The 25,591-nt window shown below is 42.1% G+C and overlaps 1 protein-coding gene across 9 annotated transcripts in view; it reads left to right on the top strand.

The window, feature by feature from the left end:
• CDKAL1 (CDK5 regulatory subunit associated protein 1 like 1) overlaps positions 1 to 25,591 on the top strand; it is a 787,726-nt gene that overhangs the window by 626,434 nt on the left and 135,701 nt on the right. For 6 of the 9 annotated variants that reach the window (XM_070777644.1, XM_070777643.1, XM_019985951.2 and 3 more), the window contains one exon: positions 13,876 to 14,456. The exons of 2 other annotated variants lie outside the window; for them this stretch is intronic. In XM_070777644.1, coding sequence (XP_070633745.1) covers positions 13,876 to 14,067 — 192 coding nt within the window. In that variant the 3' untranslated portion in view covers positions 14,068 to 14,456. Of the gene's footprint in view, positions 1 to 13,875; positions 14,457 to 25,591 lie in introns of those variants that run through there. One more of the 9 variants, XM_019985952.2, reaches the window with a different exon arrangement.

Raw genomic sequence — 25,591 nt, 5'->3', positions numbered from 1 at the left:
GGGAAGATGGAACGTGTTTCCTGGAGTCTGTATCAGTGAGGTGGAATTTACAGTGTGGAGAACACTAGTGTGATGAGGGTATTCACACAGTTCCCACTGCAGAGGGTGGCATGGGTCTGATGGGATTAGAACTGGACTGGAAGATAAGAAGGACTTAATCAGGCAAGTGAAGGAGAAGATTCTTCTCAGTACCAAAGGAACATAAGTCAGTGACAGAATGAGCAGGAATGAATTTGGCTTTCTTTGGGCATCTGTAAGTAGATGTGGGCAGTTGGGCGCAAGTGTATAATAATGTTCATTGTAAAGAGTGGCCCTCTGGGCTTTGAAGTGAAGGAGCAGATTATATTGGGTTTACCAGGTACCTCAGTGGTAAAGAATCCACCTGCCAATGCAGGAGACACAGATTTGATCCCTGGGTTGGGGAGATCCTGTGGAGAAGGAAATGGCAACCCACTCCAGTATTTTTGCCTGGGAAATCCCATGGACAGAGGAGCCTGGCGGGCTACAGTACATGGGGTCAAAAAAAGAGTCAGACATGACTTATGACCAAACAAAAACAGCAGCATGTTACACTGGGTTGACTAAACAGCTCATTTGGGGTTTTCATAAGATGTGACAGGAAAACCTGAATGAACTTTCTGGCCAGCCCAATACAGTAGAGCACATGTATTAGTCTGTGATACTGCAGTAACACATTAACCCTGAAATCTCAGGCTTAACACAGGAGAGGTTTATTTCCTACTCTTCACTGCAACACATCTAGTACCATTTATTGGGTGATCTCAAACCAGGGCTTATCTGCTCTACACAGGCACTCAGGGACCCAGGCCGACCGGCTAGAGAACCAGCTCTTCACGGCCTCAGCACAGGAGGGGCAGAGGGTATTTCTACTTCTGTCCATTGGCCAGAAGTATTCACATGGCCTAGAGTTTAGGAGATACACACTTCTGTATGAATAAGATATGAGGGAGTACTGGGAGTTTCTGCCATGCACGCTGGAAGGGTTTTGAGCACAAGTGTAATGGTGAAATTTGCCTGTGTGAGCCAAGTTCACAGGAGCAGGGCCGCCCCGTCTGCTCCGTTTGCCACCAGCTTTGGGTCATAGCACAGCGCCTGACTCAGAGCTGGTGCTCTGTGCACATTTGTAGAATGGACTTGACTCTTACTGATGCGCATGGTAGGAGAGAGGCTTTCTTGGCCAGAGGCAGGGAGGTTGACAGTGCATGATAGGCTGATAATCCTCGGTTCCTTCAGCTCAGGACATTAGTATATTCTTCAAAGGCTAAAAAAAAAATCACAGTCAAGCCACCCAGCCTGCTCTTTGAAGTCATTTGACATCTTGATAAGCAGATTGCAAAAGCCTCTTTTTAAATTGATAATAATCTTGCAAGTTTAAATTCTTTTCACGGAAACTGTAACGATGAGGACCTTAGAGCCAGGCATGCTTCTAACCATCAATTTTCAGCCTGTTTCTCCTGTCATGTTCAGAGTACTAACTTTGACTTGTGCCTAAAATAATAGAAGCATGAATACCTTCTGTTTTGTAGCACAGTTTGCCACGTTTTAAATTTAAAGGGCTTCAGAGAAACAAATTCTCTCCTGTCCCTCAACCTCCCCGACACCATTGTATAAAACTACTGAGAAACATAAATGTACAAGCCATGTGTCAAGTCAACAGTTGTCTGGTAGGAAGTCAACCTGTAAAAGTAAGATCTGGTAACTTTCAAATTTGCCACCACTTGAGAAGTCCAAAGGACAAAAAAGGAAAAGCCAAAAAACACTGGAGATTTACATAATCGAGCTCAGCATTTTCCCTCTGGAGGCCCCCAGCTCCTGGGGATTCTTTCTTGCAGATATCCACTCTGAAAGACAAGTATATCCCTCAAGCACATAAACTTTGTGATCTTTCTACATAGATTTGGGATTTTGGTTCTGTCCCTGATAACTGTGTGATCATTGGCTGGTTACTTACCATCTCACAGTGTGTTTCTTCTTCAATAAATTGAGGGTAATAGAGTCCATTCAGTAGAGTAATTCTGGCAGTGAAATGAGATAATGCATGGGAGGCACCCAATGGTACTGGCACAGAGGAAGTGATCCGTGACTATGTGGTACCAAATTGGAGGTGTTCTGATGATCACTGAAGATTTATTTGGGCCTGGTTAACTGAGATGCTAATATCACATCCATGACATATATACCGTGAGAAGAGGAGGCGGTCATTGGTCTTTTCAGTAACGTTTATAACCGCAACAGCGTTTTTAAAAGTATCAGATCAGATCAGTCGCTCAGTCGTGTCCGACTCTTTGAGACCCCATGAATTGCAGCACGCCAGGCCTCTCTGTCCATCACCAACTCCCGGAGTTCACTCAGACTTACGTCCATCGAGTCAGTGATGCCATCCAGCCATCTCATCCTCTGTCGTCCCTTTCTCCTCTTGACCCCAATCCCTCCCAGCATCAGTCTTTTCCAATGAGTCAACTCTTCGCATGAGGTGGCCAGAGTACTGGAGTTTCAGCTTTAGCATCATTCCTTCCAAAGAAATCCCAGGGCTGATCTCCTTCAGAATGGAGTGGTTGGATCTCCTTGCAGTCCAAGGGACTCTCAAGAGTCTTCTCCAACACCACAGTTCAAAAGCACCAATTCTTCGGCGCTCAGCCTTCTTCACAACTCTCACATCCATACATGACCACAGGAAAAACCATAGCCTTGACTAGATGAACCTTTGTTGGCAAAGTAATGTCTCTGCTTTTGAATATGCTATCTAGGTTGGTCATAAGTTTCCTTCCAAGGAGTAAGCGTCTTTTAATTTCATAGCTGCAGTCACCATCTGCAGTGATTTTGGAGACCAGAAAAATAAAGTCTGACACTGTTTCCGCTGTTTCCCCATCTATTTCCCATGAAGTGATGGGACCAGATGCCATGATCTTCGTTTTCTGAATGTTGAGCTTTAAGCCAACTTTTTCACTCTCCACTTTCACTTTCATCAAGAGGCTTTTGAGTTCCTCTTCACTTTCTGCCATAAGGGTAGTGTCATCTGCATATCTGAGGTTATTGATATTTCTCCCGGCAATCCTGATTCCAGCTTGTGTTTCTTCCAGTCCAGCATTTCTCATGATGTACTCTGCATATAAGTTAAATAAGCAGGGTGACAATATACAGCCTTGATGGACTCCTTTTCCTATTTGGAACCAGTCTGTTGTTCCATGTCCAGTTCTAACTGTTGCTTCCTGACCTGCATACAAATTTCTCAAGAGGCAGGTCAGGTGTTCTGGTATTCCCATCTCTTTCAGAATTTTCCACAGTTTATTGTGATCCACACAATCAAAGGCTTTGGCATAGTCAATAAAGCAGAAATAGATGTTTTTCTGGAACTCTCTTGCTTTTTCCATGATCCAGCAAATGTTGGCAATTTGATCTCTGGTTCCTCTGCCTTTTCTAAAACCAGCTTGAACATCAGGAAGTTCACAGTTCACGTATTGCTGAAGCCTGGCTTGGAGAATTTTAAGCATTACTTTACTAGTGTGTGAGATGAGTGCAATTGTGTGGTAGTTTGAGCATTCTTTGGCATTGCCTTTCTTTGGGATTGGAATGAAAACTGACCTTTTCCAGTCCTGTGGCCACTGCTGAGTTTTCCAAATTTGCTGGTTACCTAAAATGAATACTTTGTGATCGTGTTTCTAAGTTTCCCCTTTTCACTGACTTTGAGTGCTGTTTCTTTTCTGCTGTCCTTCAGATGATGTCAGTTCCTCTGAACTGTCAAAAAGCATCATGGTGCAGGATAGTGTTACTTGCTACAGGCTTTTTTAAAAAAATATTCTTGTAGGAGGTGGTTTTCCATGCTCTGTACTGTATAATCTGATAATAAACACAAACAATCTGCCTAATTGGTCTCCCTCTTTTTACCATCTATAAAAGTCAGATCATGTTTCTCTTGTGCTCACAACCATCTAGGATTCCATGACCTAACATATGTACCCAACAGAATAAAAGCAGGCATTCAAATAGATACTTGTTCTGTTTCTATGCCAATTATATTGTATACCAGTGTTCATAGCAGCATTATTCACTATAATCAAAAGCTGAAAACAGTCCAAGTGTCCATCAACAAATAAATGGATTAAACAGAATGTGTTTGATATGTTGATATATACATGCAATGGAATTTTGTTCAGCCATAAAAGGAAATGAAGTTCTGATACTTGCTACCACAAGGATGAACCTTGAAAACATTATGCTAAGTGACCTGTCAGGCACACAAAAAACAAATATTACATGATTCCACATATATACAAGATCTAGAATAAGCAGAGCCTCTTTCTGTAGAGCCAGAAAGTAGATTAGAGTTTATCAGAGGTTGTGGGTACAAGGGTTGTTTCCTAATGGTTGTAGGGTTTCTGTTTGGAATGATGAAAAAGTTTTAGAAAGAGACAGTGGGGATGGTTGTACAACATGGCAATTGTAATTTCCACTGATTTGTACACTTAAAAATGATTCAAATGGTAATTTTTATGTTATATGTATCTCATCACAGTAAAAAAAAATTTTTTTTTAAAGTCTAGGGTTTCCCATGACACTCAGAATGGAAGCCAAAGGCCCTGTAGTGATCTCCAAGGCCTAGTGCCTTGCACACCCCGCTGGTCTCTCTACCGTATCATCGACCTCTTCCCCGTCAAACCCGCTAAGCCAGCCACAGGCTCATGCTGCTCCTTGGATGTGAACACACCGAGTTTGCTCCCTCCGGAGGGCCTTCCCGCTTGCTTGTCCCTCCGCATGGAACATGCTTCTCTTAGGTGCCACATGACATGTCTGTCATCTCCTCCAGTCAGGTCTCTGCTGAAATACCACCTTATCCATGAGGCTTCCTGAGGAGCCCTCTGTAAAATAGTTACCCCCACCTTCTGTCAGACCTAGTACTCGCTGTCCTGATGGTACATCTTACCATCAGACATAGCAAATATTTATGTGCTTGTGTCCAGCTAATAAACAGGAGTCCCCTCCATGAGGGCTGAGCTGTTCTGCTTTGCTCACTCCTTTGGCCTTAATGTCTGAAATAGCGCCTGCTCACTCGGTGTTTCTTGAATGAATGAATGAATATATTTGTGCTGTTAGGGTATCCCTTACTTCATTGATTCTAAAACCATATACCCAGTGGCACTGAGGATAGTACTCAGGATGACAGGGTTGATTGTGACAGCAGGTAACATCACCCATTTTTTTTGTTGTTCTTATTGTTTAAAACCCAAACTTCTGCCAAAACACTCTCATGGTGACCCATTTGGACAAAATCCCTAAGAGTAATTATTTTGAGTTGGACTGATTAAAGATTAACTGCAAGGCACTCAATTGTTATCTTCATCTACATCCCAGTTCTCAGTTTGCTCCGTGTGAGGAGGAGGATGGTTTCAGTTGTGGTTTAAGAGATTATCGAAAGGACTTAATTGTCAACGAAGCATTTTGACCCAATTCATCCCTTCTTTTTTTTTTAACTTTACCACACCTGTGGAGCAGCTTGCTTATTTCCAGCCAATAATTTGGAATAGATGAGTTCTGATTTCTGCTACTGTCATGAACATTGTAATCCCAGGCTTTATAGTTCTAAGCAAGCCTCCTGGGGTAGGTGTGTGTGGGTGTGTGTGCACATCTGTGGCTGATATTTAGTAAGCAAAAGAGAGAACTGTACTATTAATTTTGAATCTCTCTACCCTACCCTGCTCCTTATTTTGGCGAGTGTTAAGAAGTTGAAAATAAGGAAAGTGTAGGTTTATTTGAATGGACGTTTGGTGCTAAGATTAAGAAGGACAAATAAGATGAAAGCATTCAGACAGAAGCCCACAGTGGAGGGGTGAGAAGGCAGCGAGCCTGAGCAGTCACCTTCATTCATCGCTTCTTCCCCGGACTCTCTCAGCAGTGACATTAGGGATGCTCGAGTGAAGATGTGCCTCCCTAAGTTTATATTTTAGGGATAAAATGCAGTTACGATAGAGATAATTTTCTGCTCTGAAGATAATTTTGTATTCTAAGCAAACTTTTTAAAATTAGGAGATTTTGAGTTTCTTTTCCAATAGTGTACTGCACTGCATAATGTATATTTCAAGACAGTTTCCTTGCATTGATCACATATTTGGTTTCGATAGATTTTCTGTGTAGGCCATATGTTCAGGCTCAGTTAAGAAAAGATTCTAAACTCTTAATTTATCTTGAGTTCTAAGATATCAAACGATTTTTCCTTCCTCCCTATTAGCTCCCACTTCAAGCTGTAACAGTGCCTCTGGGCCATGAGAAAATTTACACATAAGAAATATTTTGAATTTGTTAAAAGAAGTTCAGAGCTTAAGAGTTGTTTTCAGATCTCTTGAGTAGGATGAAATACGATCTTACAGGAAATAATTAGGTGATGGGCAGATGCCGAGCTTTGGTTTTTGATATGATTATGTATCTTTCTTTCACTTGGCGCAGCTCAAGTCAGAAAGTTGGGCACCTAACAAGGAGGGGTCACCGAGACCACACAGGGGCACTTCAGATCTGTTCCTTTGGTGGACGTCAAGCCAGAATTATTCAGGATAGACTCTGAAATGCATTTGATCCTATGGTAGATAATTTAATAATTTATGTTTGGCCTTATTAGCAAAGCCATGTGTTTACTCGATCACCAAAATAAGATGAAAAAAACTGAGATCATAGTGAGTTTTTTAAGTGTGTATGTGGTCCAGTTGAAAACATTTTCTTTGCAGTTTTAATGATCTTATGGCAAGTACACATTTGAGGTGGGGGGAGGGGAAATGACACATGAATAATGGCTGCTTTAGAATTGCTCATGCCCCAGAGTGGCACCCAAAGGCTGATGGTACTGTGCTGTCATCTTGTAATTGCAGCAGAGGTTTTCCAGTGTCAGTTTTCTCCCAGAATAAATGAACAGGTGTACTAGATTCCCAGTTTCATTTGTTGATCCTGTTACATGATGACGTGCCTGTAACACTAATGGACTGTGTGTGTAGCGTTCTTTCTGTAGACTGCAAGAGCTAGAAAATGCTACCATGTTTGGTTTGGAGATAATGAACACTCTTAGTGACGTGGTATTAATATGCTCCCAGTTAGAGACAGGTCCCGAAGAAGAGTGGAAAAAGGTGCCTTGGCCTCTGTGATCCCCTGTCTGTCCTGGCATCAGATAATGACACAAACGCAGGGACAAGGTTGTCTGTTCGTCCGGGAAGGGGAACTGGCACATGGAATGCCATCGCTGGGTCCTGGCAGCACCTGCAGGTGGCAGGGCTGAAGAATTCACTTAGAAGCTGCGCTGCAAGATGGGGAGACAGTTGGCAGCTCTCTTACAGGGATCTCTCTTATTTGAGCAGAACCAGACCAACTGTTCCTCATTAAAACACATTTTGCAGCATGTTCTAATGTGAGCAGATTAGGGATGTGTGCGTGTCGCCCATGCAGAGAAAACCCAGTGACACACCATCCACCGGTCACGTTTACTGAGTCTCAGCGTGGCTCAGAGCCGCGAGACAGGTCGTGTGGAATCACCTGACCTGAGGCTGGTTTTCCTGGACAGGCATTCTGTAGGGAAACACAGAACAACACCATCACCTCCCTGTGAAGTGGACAAAGTCATTTTGGTAGGAATATTGATACTGGCAGTTGTTTTAATAATTAAGCAGTGCCTTGATTTTTCTCATTTGTTCGCATTGCATTATAAGTATATCTCTGATGCGTAACCACCCAAGCTAGACTTAATATGACTAAAGCCATGCCTCTCCCCCCTTCCCCTTTACACCTGCTCTATAAGCTGGACAAGTACTTCAAGTTGGGAGAAACTCACATTAACTTCTTCACTGAGTGGTTGGGAGCATTAAAGGAGAGATGGCATGGGGAATAAAAACATGTGCTGGACACTTGGGGAACATTCCAGAAACACTGAGTCTTCTCCTTTGTGTTTATGCACAGAGCTTACCTTCCGCCTGCCGTGCCTGATCCTTATGCCTCTGGCTCTGCAGCCGTGTCTCACTTTATAAATGTTTTTGGTGAAAAGGAGAAGGACGTTGGAGCTGTCTCTAACTTAGTTCCTTCCTTTCTAGTTTCCTTGAAAATAGCACCAGAGCAATGGTGGTGTGATATTGGAGGAAGGTGTTATCTGCTTCCTGAGGTTTCTGAACATCAAAATTGGTTTGGTTTCTAGGATTTTTTTTTTTTTTAGTGTATATTCATGGTTCTATTCTAATAGATTTATTACTTTAATAGGATTTGATAAGCTACACCTTTGAAAATTCGTAGAATATGTTTAAGAATTTGGATGTAAGTATGTTTAGAACTTAATCAATGAAACAATGAGATTTACAAGGAGGAAAGATCATGTTAATTAAAGTTAGCACTTTCTCAATATGTCCTTAATCTACTGTGACTAGATAAATACGTGAATCTTTTTGACTGAGCAGAGGTCATATCCTGCTCTGTTTCCATCTGTCTTGTAAAGGCACTTCTAAATGGAATTTGACTTCTTAAGAATTATAGATCTGAGCGTTGATGTTTGGTCATAGTAAATAATAAAATTTCTTGTATTTGTTGTATTACAGCTTGAGAGATAAAAGTGTGTCTTGAATTTCAAAAGTTAATAACTCTGAAAATGTTTAAGAGGTTTATGGAAGGTTCAAGCCTTCTATTTACTTTCCAGAACTATTGACTATGCCAAGTTTTTCTTCTCTAAAGTCAGTTATGTGCATTAATCTATGCACATGTCTATGTTTAAACTTTATCTTGCTACTGGTTATTTATCATCACTTCACCTATAAGCACTTTTTTCCCATTACAGCATGGAAATACTATATACACTATTTTCTAACCATGAATGCTGCTTCTGACTGTGGAAACTGCAGTAGTTGTGCGTTTGCATGTTAGACGAACTTGGACTTTATGAGAAAGTCCTTGTATTACCTTTATTTCCAAATTACTTTTCCTTCAGTATCCCAGTGGTAGTTGACAATTGAAATGTGCAAAGCTACATTGTAGTTGGCTACCAATTACTCTGTCATCTGAGAAGCTTTTTTTCAATCATATTTAAAAACACATCATCAGACTCTTTTAATCAAGATCATGAATTGGTATAGAGTGAAGACCTGGAGGCTCAGATGGTAAAGAATCCGCCTGCAATGCGGGAGACCTGGGTTCGATCCCTGGGTCAGGAAGATCCCCTGGAGAAGGGAATGGCAACCCACTCCGGTATTCTTGCTTGGAGAATTCTTGCTTGGAGAATTCCATGGAGAGAAGCATGACAGGCTACAGTCCATGGGGTCGCAAAGGGTCAGATACGACTGAGCAGAGATAATAAGAGAAGCACAGCGTGGTAAAGACAGGCTGCGTTTTCTCTCTGCTGCCCTGTTGTCAGGCTCACATTGCTCTCAGGGAGAGTGGCCGGTCAGGGGGCTTCTTGTGGCTGTGGGGGGAGGCCACTGCACTTCCATACGCTCCTGTGATGCAGCCTGTCCCTCCAGGACAGGAGAGTGCTGGCACCAGATGGGTCAGTTATGTTCAAATGTGTTCAGTGTTTGCGTGGGAGAGGAAAAAAAAAAATCAGTGCCTGAGGAAGAATGACTAAGGCAAACCCAGCCCCAGATAATCTACAATGGTAGTTTAATAGGTACCGTTTATATTTTGAGCAAAATTTTATGGCAAATGAGTTGGAAGGAGCAGAGGAAAAATTTTTATGAAACTCTTGTTAACAGTCTAAGGGATTTTTTTTCAGACTCGGAGCACAAGTGCTTTACCTATTCTTGTAGCTTTGTGAAGCAGAAGGTGTTACGAAGTGAAAGTCTCTCAGTGGTGTCCGACTCTTTGTGACCCCGTGAACTATACAGTCCATGGAATTCTCCAGGGCCCAGAATACTGGAGTGGGTAGCCTTTCCCTTCTCCAGGGATTTCCCAACCCAGGTCTCCCACATTACAGATGGATTCTTTACCAGCTGAGCCACAAGGGAAGCCTGAGAATACTGGTGTGGGTAGCCTATCCTTTCTCCAGTGGATCTTCATAAAATCAACCAAACAGGTGGGTCAGTGGTAAAGAATCCGGCTGCCAACAGAGGAGATATGAGACGTGGATTTGATCCTTGGATGGGGACGATCCCCTGGAGCAGGAAATGGCAACCCACTCCAGTATTCTTGCCTGGAGAATCCCATAGACAAAGGAGCCTGGTGGGCTATAGTCCACGGGTCGCAAAGAGTTGGGCACAACCGAGTGACTAAGCATACACAAATGATTAAAGCTTGGAGACTCACCTAGTCCTGCCCCCAGGCAGCCTGACCCCTGATCCAACACCAGTAATCACCGAGTGGCAGCTTCTGGAATTGCAGGCACAGAACCAAGGTCCAGCATTCAGAGCTGAGGGTTGGGGTAGGTCTTCCCTGAAGCTAGTAGAGCTTAAGACTCAGGAACTCACACTTTGAAGGGGCTATTCCAAGCGCCTGTACCTAATTTTGAATTGCTTTTTTTTGAGAGAAGGCATCAGGCCCCACGGTATCTGGATCTGTGAACCTCCTGAAGTTCTCTGCCAGGTGTGAGCCAGGCTGTGTATATGTGTGCACAGACGCCTCCACATTTTTCTGGGGGACCAGTCTGTAGTCCTCACTGACTTCTCAAAGCCATCTGTGACTTAAGAAGATCAAAGGACTCAGGCCTAGGAGAAATTAATCAGCCTCTTAGTTCTGGTCTTGTAAAGCTAAGCTTAGAAAGTGATGGTTTAATTGCTAGAGGCAGCAACTCATGACTTGTGTACAGTTGTGCCCATTGATCACCAGAGACATGGCTGAGCCTGTTTTTAACCAGCTAGATCTCATCTGCAATACATCCTCATACCCATCCATCCATCTATTCATTTCTGAGCACTTGCTTGCGTGCCTGCTCTGTGTTTGCAGCTGTGGAGGTTCCGAGAGCCCAGGGATGAACTAGGTGACCTCCCTGCTTTTGAGGAACTTGCAGAGCTTCTGTCGTTTCAGCTGCAGAAGTACACGTTCTTTCCCAAGGCTGCCATTATCCTTATGAGTGCTGTCCTTCAGACCTTGGGGCTATTTTAAATGAATCAGAATGAAAGCTTGTCATCATATTCCCCGCTCCAAAATACCACACAGAACACCCATCTTACAAGAGAGTGATTCCCAGGGCGTGTCGAGGTACAGGTGTCTCTGCTTTGGGGACAGTATCTCCATCTGACCAGCTGTGAGCCTCCTTATCTGGGCCCCCGGCACAGGGACAGCAGGGGGTCAGCCCAGGTCCCCAAGGAGCCTGGAAGGAAATGATGGTGTGACTGCCATTGGAATTGAGAGATATATCCTTGTGATCAAAAGCTGCATTAATTTTGCAATTAGTCTCCTGCGGTCAAAGCAAGAAAATTCTTCCCTATCTTTCACATGTAAGTCTTTGCTGGTAGAAATTGGGTTGTGAAAGTTCTTCTCATTTCCCCCTTCCTATTCTTTGTCCCTCCATTACCCACTCACCTGAACTCAAGTGTTGTTGATTCTATATCAGAAGTCTGTCGTTCCCTCCTTTCCATGCCTCCAGCATGGAGGTCCTCGTCGCCCTCCACCCCATCTCTCGCCACAACTTGCCCCGGATTCCCTACCCGCATTCTCTCCCCTCCCCTCACTCCACCCTACTTTCCTGCCAGAGTCGCCTCTGTAAAGCACACTTCCAGCACTTCTGCTGTGCACAGTGGGGCTGCTGTTCCCCGCAGGGCCGAAGCTGTCACCAGCGGATTGTTTGAAAGCGTGGAAAGAAATAAGCGAAGGGAAGTAGCTGTTCAGAGACCTTTGGTGCTTCTGTGGATTTCTTGTGCAGTTGTGCCCCTGGGTCACCCCCTCCTCCCCATCCCTGCTTCATTCCTTCCACCCAGTATTCTCCTTCCCCAGTCCCCACCTCCATCTCTCAAAATGCTATTCAGGTTTCAACAGGGGAGGCACTGATTCTAAGGCCTGTGCATCAGGTGGAAATCTTATATCATGGAATCAGAACTACACTTTGAAACCCTAGAACCACCCTGAGAGTGGCCAGGGGCCCCCGTCCTCCCCACACCTGCAGAGATGCCTGAGGGAACAGACACTGCCTCAGAATTCTCACTGTCACATCTCCTGGCTCCTCATGTCCCCACCGAGCTGGGTTTCCCAGTCTTTCCATGTCTGGTACCCAGAGGGTCACCCAGAGGGTTATATGGCACCCAGGGTCAATGGAAGGGCTGCGTGTGGGGTGGATCCCTCTGGCCACCTAGACCCCTTCAGGTGCCCCCTAAGGGTCAGGAGCAGCCCTCCTACAACCAGTATGTTTGCTGAATAAAATTACTTCCTGTGGTTTTTCCTTTGTCGTTATTCTTTTCCTCAGTAGATACAGTCATATCCCTGAAAGTTAAGTTCCTTTGTGATGCAACTCCATATCAGTTCTGCCCTTCAGGGAATTCTGCCTTGATTCTCCATAAACACTCCTTGTCTCTCCCATATAGTTTTGAGTATAACCTGGAAATTTATGAACTTGGTCTTACCCTTAAAGGAAAGGAACCGTCGCTTATACCTGACTTAGCCCACCCGACCTGTGTGGGTGTTTGAATGCGTCTGTGGTGGGTTTTGAATGTGTCTGTGGTGAAGGAGTAAGTGAAGCTGCTTCTTACATCAAACTAGAACGGTTCTGCAGTGCAAAGGAGGCCATCAACAAAAGGAATAGGCAACCAACCAAATGGGAGAAAATATTTGCAGACTGTGTATTTGGTATCTGATGGGGGGGGTTGATACCACAAACATATAAAGAACTCATGTAGCTCAATACCAAAAAAAAAGTGATTTTAAAAATGGGCAGAGGATCTGAATACTCACCAAAGACATACAGATGGCCAACAGGTGCGTGAAAAGATGCTCATCAGCACTAATAATCAGGGAAATGCAGATTAAAAGCACGATGAGATATCACCTCATACCTGTTAGAATGGCTACTATCAAAAGAGATTAGAACTAACAATGCTGGTGAGCATATGGAGAAAGAGGAACCCTCGCGCACTGTTGATCGAAATGTAAATTGGTGCAGCCGCTCTGGAAAGCAGTATGGAGTTTCCTCAACAAATTAAAACTAGGACTGTGGTTTGATCCAGCAATTCTACTTTGGAGTGTTAGACCGAAGGAAACAAAAACACTAACTCAGAAAGATGCCTGCATTCCCGTGTTCATTGCAGTGTTTTTTACAGTAGCCAAGACATGGGCAGGGAAACAACCCAATGTCCATCAATGGATGAGTGGACAGGGAAGATGTGGCATATGTACGCAATGGAATATTACTCAGGAATAAAAAAGAAGGAAGTCTTGGCATTCACAACAGCATGAATGAACCTTGAGGGCATTATACTAAGTGAAATGCATCAGAGAAAGACATGAAATCTAAAATAACAAAACTGATTGTATAGGTGCAGAGAACCCCTCGGTGGTTGTCAGAGACAGGGGCATGGCGGATGGATGACATGGGTGAAGAGAGTCAAAAGATACAAACTTGGAGTTAGAACTACATTCCGGGGATGTAAGGTACAGCACGGTGACTGTAGTTAACAATTCTGCGTTGTATACTTGGAAGTTCTAGAGAGTAGATCTTTAAAAGCAGTCTTTACTAGGAAGGAATTTTGTAACTGTGCTGTAACAAGACCTACTGTGATGCTCATCTCAGTGGATACAAATACTGAATCCTGTGTTGTACACCTGAAACTAATACAATGTTATATGTCAGTTATATCTCAATAAAAAAATGTGTTCCTTCTAGGAATCTTTTGCTGAGCTGATATAATATCAGTGCTTTTTTCTTTTTTTTTTTTTTTGTCCTTAAAACCTTTGCTTTCCTCTATGTTTCTGTCTCCATAGGAATTCAGAAATAGGCTTGGGAATCACCTGAATTCAGTACCCCACACCTCAGCTGCAAATCGACGCGAGTCGGCCAGTTCCCGAATGGTGCTACGATTGCAAAGACTACACCAGGACTTTGCACTGAAGATGTCTGTGGGCCTGGCTCTGTTTGCTCTTCTTTTTGCGCTTTTGGTCAAGGTCTATAATTAAAACACAACCAGCTGAAGCATCTGTGAAGAAGAATAAATTTCTAATTCAAATCTTCAAAGAAAAGGAGAGCAACCACATCAGTTCTCAAAGGGCAATGATTTATACTGGCCTCACTAACGGCTCTTCAGCCACACTCTTTAATGAGGCTTCCCTGTCTCACATTGAGTTGGACCCATTGGTTATTTGACCTAAAATCTAATAACGGCTGCCATAGCATATCTTTTCAATTAAGCGCCCTTGGGTTTATTTTTAGCAAAAAAAAATGCAAGTGGTTGCATTTTCTTTAAATCACCAGTCTTCAAGTCAGAACCTGTTTGTATGGCGGGTCTGGTTACCTCTTCCTCATCCAGGAAGAATTTTCCATTTTCAATAAACATTTTAAAATCTTATCTTTCTCTTTATGCATTGTTTGGGGCCCCAATATTACAAAGCTTTTATTTTCCACAGCAGATGTGTTACGGAAAAGTTTATATGGAAACCTGTGTTTGGAACGTCAGTCCTTCCGGAATGCACAGGAAGAGCCTGCCAATTAAAGGATCCTGGCAACATTTTGAAAAATCTGAGGAATCACCCCCTTCTTTAATAACCCACAAACTTTCAAAAAGTGGATTTGTCTAAAACAAGCTCTGCCTCTTTTCTGGCTTTTTTTTTTTAATCTATTTACATCAACTGTTTATTTCTACCTGATGTCATTGGTGTTCACTAAATGAAGTGATTTGTGTTACAATAAAAGCAGTTGGTGTAATGAACAAGTCTCACGACTATTCGAATTTAAATAATTTATTTGGATTGTACAGTTACAGGAACATCAGGCACCCTGTGGTTACAGGACAGTTTTCATTTTAAATCCCCACCCTCTTCAGCTTGTGGTTTTATCCCAAAATGTTTTAACCTCTTTTGTGTCTTTAAGGAATCTAAGTTCAAATTATGTCATCAGTCATTGATTTTAAAAAAAAAAAAAAATCAAAGACTTCAGTATATACCTCCCAAACCTGGTATGTGGTTCTAAGAGATCACATTTAAAATGCAAGAATCTGCTCTTGACCCTCTGGGAGCCCTGCAGTGACTCAGCCACTTAGGATCCTGCTGATCCATCAGCAGGAAGAGGGAGAAGAGTTAGCAGAGTATGGGAGGGAGCCTGCTGGGTGCTTCCTTTTTGAGATACATGCAATCATTTCTTTATTAATAAATAGTGGGTTCCAGCATAGTACTGATTTAATGAAAACCTTGCAGACGTGGAAATACCACCAAAAGCCTAGAGTCACACTATACAGGGCAGAAGAAAAGCTTTACCTCTGATGCTGGAGACAGCAGGCTGCCTGGTGCCTTCCCAGTCCCTAGCTCTGTCCCCCAAAAGCTTGCAGTCCTTATTTCTAACATCATAGATTGTCTGTATGTTCGTGAATTTCATGTCAGTGGAGTCACATGGCGTGTGCTGTTCTGTGTGTCTGCCTTTTGCTCGGCATTGCATGTGAGACACATCCAGGTGGCTGTGTGTGGCAGTTGTTCATTCACTTTCCTTGCTGAATACAATTCCATTGGATGAGTATACCCCACTGTAATTATCCATCCTGCTTTTGAGTTGTCTCTGATATTTTGGCTATTGGAATAATGACGCTATGAACGTACGTTTGGGTCCACATATATATGCATTTGTGTGAACTTACATCAAGCAGGGGCATTGCATTTGTGCACGCCACCAAATGGCGTTTTGCGAGGGTTGTACCAATTTCCATTCCCATCAGTAGTCATTGAGAGTCCTGTGTGTGTCCACTTGTTGACGTGTAGCCTGCCATTCTCCCCACTGTTTCTGCACCTTTGACTTTCTCCAGTCGATCTTGTCTCTGTTGTCTCTCATCGTGACTAGCCCTGTTTTGATCATAATGATAATACTGATAATCATGAACCGTCTAGCCTTTAAAAGCATCAGACGAAATGATGTGGACTTTATAAGTGTTCTTCCTGAAAACACAGCCCTGAGATAGGTATTGTTATTCTCATTTTGCTGAGGGGAAAAAAAAAAAAAAAAAACCTGAAGCCCACAAGATTAAGTAACTTGCAAGGGACACAGAACCACTAAGTTGTAGAGGCAGGACTTGAACTCAGCTTGACTCCAAGGCCTGTGCTCCTGGGCTGTATACTCTTCCTACTCCCTTGGCTCCATCTTCCATATGAACTTGACCCTGTGGGTGCCTGGGTTCTGTGGGAGCCCAGCCTTGCCCTCTGTGTTGTCCTGCTCCAAGAATGTGCCTGGTACTTGATACACTTTTAAAAGATGATTCATGCAAGTTTATTGTCTCTTCCTTCGTCCCTCCCTCTCCCTCTCTTTTTCTTTCTGTCTTGCCTGATTCACCAAGTGTGAGACTGTCAATAAGATAATGTAAAAATTCTTTGGTGAAAACTTTGCTTTGTTGCTGGGAAAATGTGTCTAAACATCAGATTTCCATATGTCGTTCAGTCAAAACATGGGCTTTTCCATTGACTTAACTCCAGGTTGCATATTTCAGTGTAAAATATAAGATGTCATGGGGAAAGAATTAAGAGTTACAAGTGAAGCTTCAGGAGGCTTTAGCATTATAAAATAAGCATGGGGGAAAATGTAGGAAGCGAGAAAGGGAGAGAAGGAAGAAAGGAGGGAGAGAAGGAAGAAGAAAGAAGGGAATGATTTTCTTAAGGCTCGCCTGACCCTAGGCATCCCAAAGTGCTGTAGTGAACTCAAAGGAGGACCATGGGATATTTTAAATTTTTGAAGGAAACAGAGTGAATTTGTCAGATACCATGTAGAATAATAGCTCAAAATAGTTTACAGTTTCAACATGAAAATGCACATTTTTTGATGTTACCATGGGCTCCCCTGGTGGGTCAACAGTAAAGAATCCACCTGCCTAGCAGGAGATGCTGATTTGATCCCTGGATCAGGAAGATTCCCTGGAGAAGAAAATGACAATCCACTCCAGTATTCTTGCCTGGGAAAATCCCATGGACAGAGAAGCCTGGTGGGCTACAGTACGTGAGGTCGCAAAGAATCAGACATGACTTAGCAACTAAAGAACAGCAACAAAAATACTTTTCTAAGACTAGGTTTTAGGTGGTTGCTGTGAGGAAAAGCTGGTATGAAGTGAAAAAAATCAGTCTTTAACAAGAAATGAATGTGATTTTATTTCAAACTTTGACAAGTTGTGTAGTGCCCAATAGATGCAGATAATTATAATTTTAGAATGAAATAAAGATATCTTTATTTCAATCTACACGTATATTTTTTCAAACACTTTTTGTAATATAGTAAGATGGAAGTACTTATTAAGTTGTTAGTCCCTGCCTACTTAATGAAAGAGAATGGGTAGCTGTTTGTTTTGGCCTAGGAGTACCTGAATCAAGAAAGCTTGGGCACCTCTGTTCCATGATGCAGCCTAATGTAGAGCATCCAGGCCAAATTTGTATTTAATCTGGTGTCCTAATCATTTCTCAAAGTGCTGTTAAAAGTTAAGTCACCAATAGCACATGTTTAATAAACTTACACTTTCTTTACCATTGAGCTTGGTTTCTACAGTGTTGAAACTGTAGAATTTGAGTTAAGGAACCATGAAGGAGTTAAGGACCCGGATCGACTGGATTCAGATCTCAGTTGTTTCCAGTACAGATCTGAGGAAGACAGTATAGGGAAAGAGCATGAGTTTTTTTTTATATCAACCAAAGTTTGGTTTACATTTGCAGCTAGACCACTTCTTTCTGAGCCTCATCTGTCAAATAGGAGCAAAACTCCATTGCCGGGTCATTGAAAGATGAAATGAGATCACATTTATCAAGTAGCGTGTCCTTGGGACACATCATTTCTTCCCCTTTCATGATTCCTTTAGCAGTTTAAACATGAAAATCGATTTTATAAATAAGGGTAGGTGTTTCAAATTTTGATATTAACACATGGCCACCCAAAAGAATTATATGTGGAATAAAAAGATCCCTGCCTCAAGGGACTTACAGTCTAATTTTAACAAATGCAGCAGAGGAAGAAAAATTCAAAGAAAATGGGTTGCAGCTGTATGTGAGGAGATCAAATTAATGAATGCTGCACAGATTTGGGTGGCCAATCTAAGATCAAGAAGCAGATTTTTCCATGGCCAAAGATGAAAAGAGCAAAGAGATTAATAGGGAGGTCTAGAAGTCATGCCCTCCTCCACCCTACCTTGAGGATAAAAGGAAATGCAGACACTGTTATTCTTCATTAGTTTTCTGTCAATTATTTCATACCAGTACTGTTTCCTAGAGCTCTAAAGCCAAAATATCCCAGCTGTAGCAATTGAAGCAAAGTTTCTTTTGGTTTCTTATGGTCTTCTTAATTTATGGGCATCTGAATACACTTATAAGTACTGATGAGGCAAGTGCCTAGAAAAATTGTGGAGGGAAAAAACCCAAAAAATCTTGGATCAAGGTAAGGGAAAGCTGGGAGTTCAGAAAAGCCTGAAGAACTAGGAAGTTTAATTCTTGGGTTTATCTAATCTGCTTTTAATATGCCTGATTAATCATCATAACTATAGTTATCCCAGACCGTCCAGTTCTGAGGACAAGCTTTTACCTTTGATTTTTAACTCCCAGTTTTCATAAAGAGCAATATAACACATGTGTTTTTAAAACAGACCTAAAGATTTTCAAATAGATAATAAAGCAAATTGTGTACTTATGACTTGATACACTTGGACCCAGCCTTTGTGACCTGAAGCATACCATTCACATAATGTATACATACGTAATGAAGTAATGAATCTAATTATACACTACAGCTTACTTTTAAATTGCTATCTCCCTCAAAATGTCACTTTGGAGTTATCTGATGACACTCAATCCTGAAAGTAGCTCCTCTTGCTATCTTGTGAATCTTTGCCCTTGCAGTAGGAATTCATACATTTTTCAATCTTGCAGGTGTAATTTATTTTGAAATAACCAGAAGTAATTTAAACAGTGAAGCAAAAGACTGAACTAAGTGTATTCAGCAAAAGATTGAACTAAGTCCCTGGGAAAATTCTTTTTTGGGCTTTGGCTCTCTTAAGAAAATCCCTTGCAGGAGGAATTGTTTTCTTTAAGCACTAGAGTTTCATCCCTGACCAGCATAAACAAAGAAAAGTCCAGGAGCTGTTCACCTGGCTTCACAGGTGAATTCTACCAAACATCTAAAGATAATTGACATCAATTCTTCTTAATCTCTTACCCAAAAAAAAACGGAAGAGGAAGGAACACTTCCTAACTCATTCTACGAGGCCAGAATTACTCTGATATTAGAGCCAGATAGACACTATAAGAAAATTGCAAATTAAAAATTCCCCTATGAATATAGAGGCCAAAATACTCAGCAAAGTATGAGCAAATTAACTTCAATGACATATCAAAAGGATTGTTTACCATGACCAAGTGGGACTTATTCCAACAATACAAGTTCAATATAAAACCAATCAATGTAACATTAACGTAACATCACATTAATTTAAAAAAAAAACATGGGTGGGGGGCATGTGATCGTCTCCCCTGATCCAGCAAAGACATTTGACAAAATCCAACACCCTTTCATGACAAAAACTTCTTAGAAAACTAAGAATATGAGAGAAATTCCTCAACATGATATTTATGAAATATCCACGTAGTGGTGAAAAACCAAAAGTTTTCCTTTAAGATAAGGAACAAGACAAGAATGCCCACTTTCACAGCTGCTATTCAACACCGTGCTAGTAATCCTGGTCAGAACTGTTAGCTAAGGGAAAGGAAGAAAAGGAAGAGGAAAACTATATTTGCTGATGACATGATCCTATGTATAGAGAATTCTGAAGAATCCACAAGAAATCTACTAGAGCTAATAAATTCAGCCAAATTGTAGATGACAAGATCAACACACAAAAATCAGTTCTTTCTGCACAACAGCAGTGAACTAGAAATTCAGAAAGCAGTTCCATTTACGACAGCTTTTAAAAGAACTAAATATTGAAGAATAAATCTCACAGAGGAGGTAAAAATTTGTGTGCTGAAAACGACCTAACATTGCTGAAAGACATTTTTACATTTCAAAATAAATGGAAGAATATCCACTATTCATGGATAGTAAGACTTAACGTTGTTTAAATGTCAGCGTTACCTAAAGTGAGCTACAGATTCAATACATTCGCGTTTTAAACAGCCCTTTTTTTTTTTTTTTGCAGAAGTGAAAGGTAACCTTTATTCTACTTTCTGTCTCTGTGAGTTTACTCTACACTTATGAATGGTTACAATGATCAATAGTATGTTATACATATTTTATCAAAATAAAAACAGCATGTAGTCTACAAAGGTATGTATGGTGAGTTTGAGAAAAAGTGTAGCTAGAGTGAAAAATATATAAGAGAAGTGCCTGGAAATTACACTAAAAATAAGCTCAGGTGGTGAAAAGTTTTTATCCCATTCTAAAGAATTTAGACTACTTGATAGTCAAAGAAGAGCCACTGTAGGATTCTAAATGGGCTTCTAAGCTCTGAAGAAATTCCTGATTGGAAAGATAAGTAGTCTGGAAGGTGGCCTGTTCTCTTGTTGATGATCAGACCAATGGGCTCCCCTTACCTCACCCTATTCTGCCACTTTTGAAAACATACATCACTTTTCAGGGACCACAAAGCAAGACTTAGGGAGAGTTAAATCTCTGTCCTCGGTTTTATATTTTTTATCTGCTGCCAACCTTCAAATTTGTCCATTTTCAAGAGAACCATTTGCTAAGCCTCACTTAGCCAGTGGGTGATAGTTCTTATCATTGCTGTAACTGACAATGGTGTTGCTGATATGGGGCTTTGTTTTACAGTTGTTGCTGTAACATGTCACTAGAGCGGGTTGTGTGGGTCCCATCAGTATTTCAATTAAGAGAGTGCCTCAGTAAGAGTCCAGCTCCTGTCTTCGCAGTTCAGCGTGTTTGATCCTTAATCTTTGCTTTGGCACTCCTACACTGAGGAGCTTCTGGGGACCTAGCAACCCTCTGCTCCTCCAGCACCTGCTACTTAACTCTGCTTATCTATAGTGATTCCCATCAGTGCCTCCAGCTTTCTGGTCTTGATCTCCTGTATCTCAAATTCTCTTAATACACCTGTTCAGTTAAGAATTCACATGCTTTGTTCTCAACACATGGATGAGAATTCTTAACCAAAAAGACACCTGGGATAACTATCTCAGGCCGTGACCTTAGACAACAGATGCTTCTGGGTTTTTTGTTTCTCTCTTTTGGGAGGTTTCCATCAGTATGATTTCTGCAGTCTTACCTGGAGCCATTTGAGATACAAGGGAAGGGTTTTGTTGCCACAGAACCTTCATGGTCCACTACTTTCCACTCCGAACTCCACAGAAAAACTCTAAATTTCTGATTATTGGCCCATAGAAGTGTTAACACATGCCTTGTCCACAGGACAAGGGAAAACTAGGCTACAATTTGGTCTCAACTCCATGCTTTGGGCCTGAGGAAGGAGACTCGACTGTAGCACAGTCTCTCGCCCGGGAATCAATGGAGAATAGTCAATGCCATGTCTTATTTGGTTCCATATCCGATAATAAAATTGGAAGTTAAACAGAAAATAAACCAGGAGATGGAGCTTGTAGAGTCTGAGTCCCCTTGAGAGAAAGTAAAGGAGCTTTTGAAATTCAGCTTTAAATGCATTATATGAAGAGGCATTCCCAATGGGCTGAGTTTTGTGTCATTGAAAAGGTCTGCTCTAGCTGTTGCCCTTGACCATTTCTCACCTTTGCTGTTTTTATGTCTTTTTTGGTTTCTGGTTTTCCAGTAGGTTTGCTTCTTACACATTTCTTTCACATGTAAGATCTCTAACCCTATTCAGGCAGGATAAGATTCTCAAGCCTCCAATTAAGATCCATCTTCTCTTTTTCCCCTTTTAACACAACATCCTCCAAGATTTTTGAGGTTAGAGAGGTTGAAAGTTCCAAAGCAGTCTGACAAAAAGCACAAGTTGGTTGGATCCCAGTCTGAAAAAAATTAATCTTATCAAACTGGTTTGCCTTGGGCAGTCAGAATTATACCAACTACGAGAACATTCACTAACTAAAAATGTCGTATTTCAGGTTGGAGACTATTTTTAATGCCTTTGGACACACAAATGGAAAGGAGAGGAGGGGTTGGGGAAGAGCAGTTTAGCACCAGCTTTCCCTCACACTATGTGGCAGAGTCAAGCTGTCTATCTGAGTAGCTGCAGTAACTCCAATTAATATTTGAAGCAAAACTCATAGCAGCCCAACACTGAAGTCACAAGTGTAAACCCCTGGAAGGTCACCAGCGGCTGTCTTCTGGTAATCAGTCCCAAACAGCATCTGTTTCTTTGCAGGGAATTTAAACTTTCCTCCAGTCAGAGTGGAAATTTGAATAAGTTTCGCAGAAAGACTGTTCTTTCTCATCGCTTGATAAAAGACTGGGCTTGCTGCATGTCTTTCTGCTTCACCCATGATTTGTGCTTGCAGGAAAAGTAGGGGTGGTGAGCCCTGCAGGTCAGCCTAGAATAAGAGCAAGAGGGGCTCCTGGGAACCATAAAGGTTGGCCCCCTTACAGAAGGCAAAGCTGAGCTTAGGAGGAGTTTGGTGGCTTGTCTAAGATCCATCCCTCTAGTCTGGAGCATTTCTGAACAGGAATTCCAAGGATTCTCTTTGGTGTTGAGATGCTTTGGGACTTACCTGTGTCCAGACAATGTGTCTCTTGAGGTTCCCCCTCATGACTAAGAGAATGCTATGCACCCTGATGCCACCGGGTCCAGAGGTGTCCCCAGCACCTGTCTCCATCCCCTCAGTTCTTAGTCCCAACCCCAGAGAAGGCAGTGGGGGGCCCTGTGCTGAACCGACCCAGACTGACTTTTATCTCTCCACTGGAATGGGTTTATAAAAAGCTGAGTTATAAGAAGAAACTTGAGTGGAGTTATAAAATGTATATTCCTCAAACTCGAGTTTATTTCCTCCCTGCCATTTTTGGTTTTAGAAATGATGCTTAAGGATTGGTTGGATTGGCACAAGAATCCAAGCAAATGGAAGCTTAGACATACTTCTGATGCATGTAGCAGTAATAGTAAAGAACAGCAGCATCATTATAGCCATCATTTACATAGACTCAGGCAAGCACTTTGAATACATTAGGTTATTTAATCCTCATAGTCACTCCAAGCAATTATTCTAGATGAGGAAACTGAGACCCAGAGACGTGACTTGCCCAAGGTCATTAGCAGGTAAATGGCAGAGCCAAGATTACAGCCCAGGCAATCTGGTACTACAGCCTGTTCTCAACCAGTTTACTGCTCTCAAGCTAGAGGGTGGGCAGGGCACCCACAGATACACTGAGACCATGGATACAGGAGGTGCTCACATTAACCTGAGGGCACTGGGAGAAACAGAATCCCTTCTGGATGCAGGCTGAAGACTTTGTGAAGGAGAAAGACAACTTGGCAGTTGTTTGGTGCTAGGTGCCAAGCACTGTGCTTGGCACTGGAATTGCAAAAAGTGAACAGGACAGATACCATCCTACCTTTGGGAAGCTGGGCAGCAATTGCAATCCAGCCACTCAAGGTAGAAAATAGGGAATCATCAGAGCATGGGAGGGACATCTAACATGGACTAGGGAGGTCCTCAAAGGCTTTCTAAAGAATGTTAAGGGGCTTCCCTGGCAGTCCAGTGGTGAAGACCTATACTTCCAATGCAGGGGACACAGATTTGATCCCTGATTGGGGAATTAAGATCCCACATGCTGCATGGCCAAAAAATTAAAATTAAAAAAATACTAAGTACAATGAAAGGGCAGATGTCATAAGATCAGGGGGCAAGCAGAGTATAAAACAGGTTTCTAAACAATGAGGGGATTTAGCCAGGCAGAGAGGTCGGAGTAGAGTTTGGGGGAGCCTGAAGTCAAGGGTCAGTAGAGAGGCGACTAGGGCAGTCGGACCTTTACCAGAAGGTATCCCTGCTGACAGACCTTCTAAGGGCACGTTTCCTGTAATTGGACGAGTGAAATGTCATCCCTAAAGTTTACTCTCAAAATGATCAAATGAGGAAAAGTAAAGCCTATACATGAATTGTTTCTACCATCTAGAACAAAAAAGCCACAGATTGTAGCTATTTAACTAAGCAATTTTATTTAGCCCCTTCTCTTTTCTTTCTGACCATCTGTAGAAAAAAAAAATTAATTTTGGAACCACTTAGTACTCGTCAGAACCTCCCCTGTCTTCAGAAGGTGGCAGGTGACAAGTCTTTTCCTTTGCTGATAATTTTCTCTATCTCTCAGTGTTTTGTAATCAGATGTGGTAGTTCTAAATTCCCTTTATTCCAAACATAGGCAGGAAGCAATTTCTCAGACAGTTTAACTTTGATAGCAGGTAATTTTAATCCATTGCAAACATCAACCTGACATGGACTTGCTATCTTCATTATTTTAATTACTCTTTTGGGCCACTTTGCCCATGCACTGCCCCCCCTCCCCACTCCCAACTCCTTCCTGGAAGAAGTGAATAGAAATTGGCAGCTTTAATCTATCATGCCAAAGACCAGATAATTTTTTGCTTAATAATGATATCATTTAGCTGCATACCTTAAGTAATGAAATTTGTTTGTGAAACTCTTTATATTAACCCCCCAAAAAAGAGAAAAAGTTATCTTTTTTGATGGGAGGTGAGTCCCCTCTGTCACACTGCTGTCCGTGCTGTTCTGAACAGCTGACAGTTTCTGTTAATTTACTTTCGCTCCCCAGTCCAACTTCCCATATGGAAAGCTGGAGTGATTTTTGAATAACAGCAAGTAATATCTGATGTGGCAGCAACTGGCAACTCTGACATTGAGCTCGGCTGTGGCCATTACCCAGGATCCCTCACTTCTCCTTGAGATGCAATTACAATTTCACAGGCTGGAATTAAAATTCCCTGTGGTCTGCAGTAGAGCAACTGACACTGTCAAAGTGATTTCAGGCTGCTAATCTCTTGCTGGGGTATGAGTGCAAAAAAAGAGAGTTCTTCCTCATGGAAACAAAGGTCTGACAACTTTAAAACTCGGACTCTTTGATATGTTGTAATTCACTCTGAGGTCAGCGGGCACTGCCTCCTTCCAGCATGACTTGTTATAGCACTAGATTGCAGAAGACAGGTGTTTTCATAATGATGGAGCAGAAAGAGGGCTTGGGAGGGGAAGAAGTGTTCAGACTAGGAAGAAAATGAATGGAAATGGGGAACTTCCCTGGCAGTCTGGCAGTTAAGACTCCGGGCTTCTGCTGCTGGGGCCGTGGGTTCAATCTCTGGTTGGGGAGCTAAAATCCCACATGCTGTGTGATGCAGCCAAAAATAAAGAAGAAGAAGAAGAAAGAAAGGGGCCCTGGCTATTGTATAAACCGAATGAGAACATGGGCAACTTCTGAGCCCTGACCTGGGAAAGGACACAGAAGCACACGGCCTTTGCCAGAGTTCTCTGAAAGGTCTTCATTGCTCTCTTCTGCCCCAACCCTGCAAGGGAAAAGCAGGAGTAGTGCGTTTTAACAGAAGACTCAGAGATTTGG

This window comes from Bos indicus, chromosome 23 (genome assembly GCF_029378745.1).
Source record: "Bos indicus isolate NIAB-ARS_2022 breed Sahiwal x Tharparkar chromosome 23, NIAB-ARS_B.indTharparkar_mat_pri_1.0, whole genome shotgun sequence".
NCBI lineage: Eukaryota > Metazoa > Chordata > Mammalia > Artiodactyla > Bovidae > Bos > Bos indicus.
Note: the sequence above shows the minus strand (reverse complement) of the source record. Positions and strands in the feature narration are given on the sequence as shown.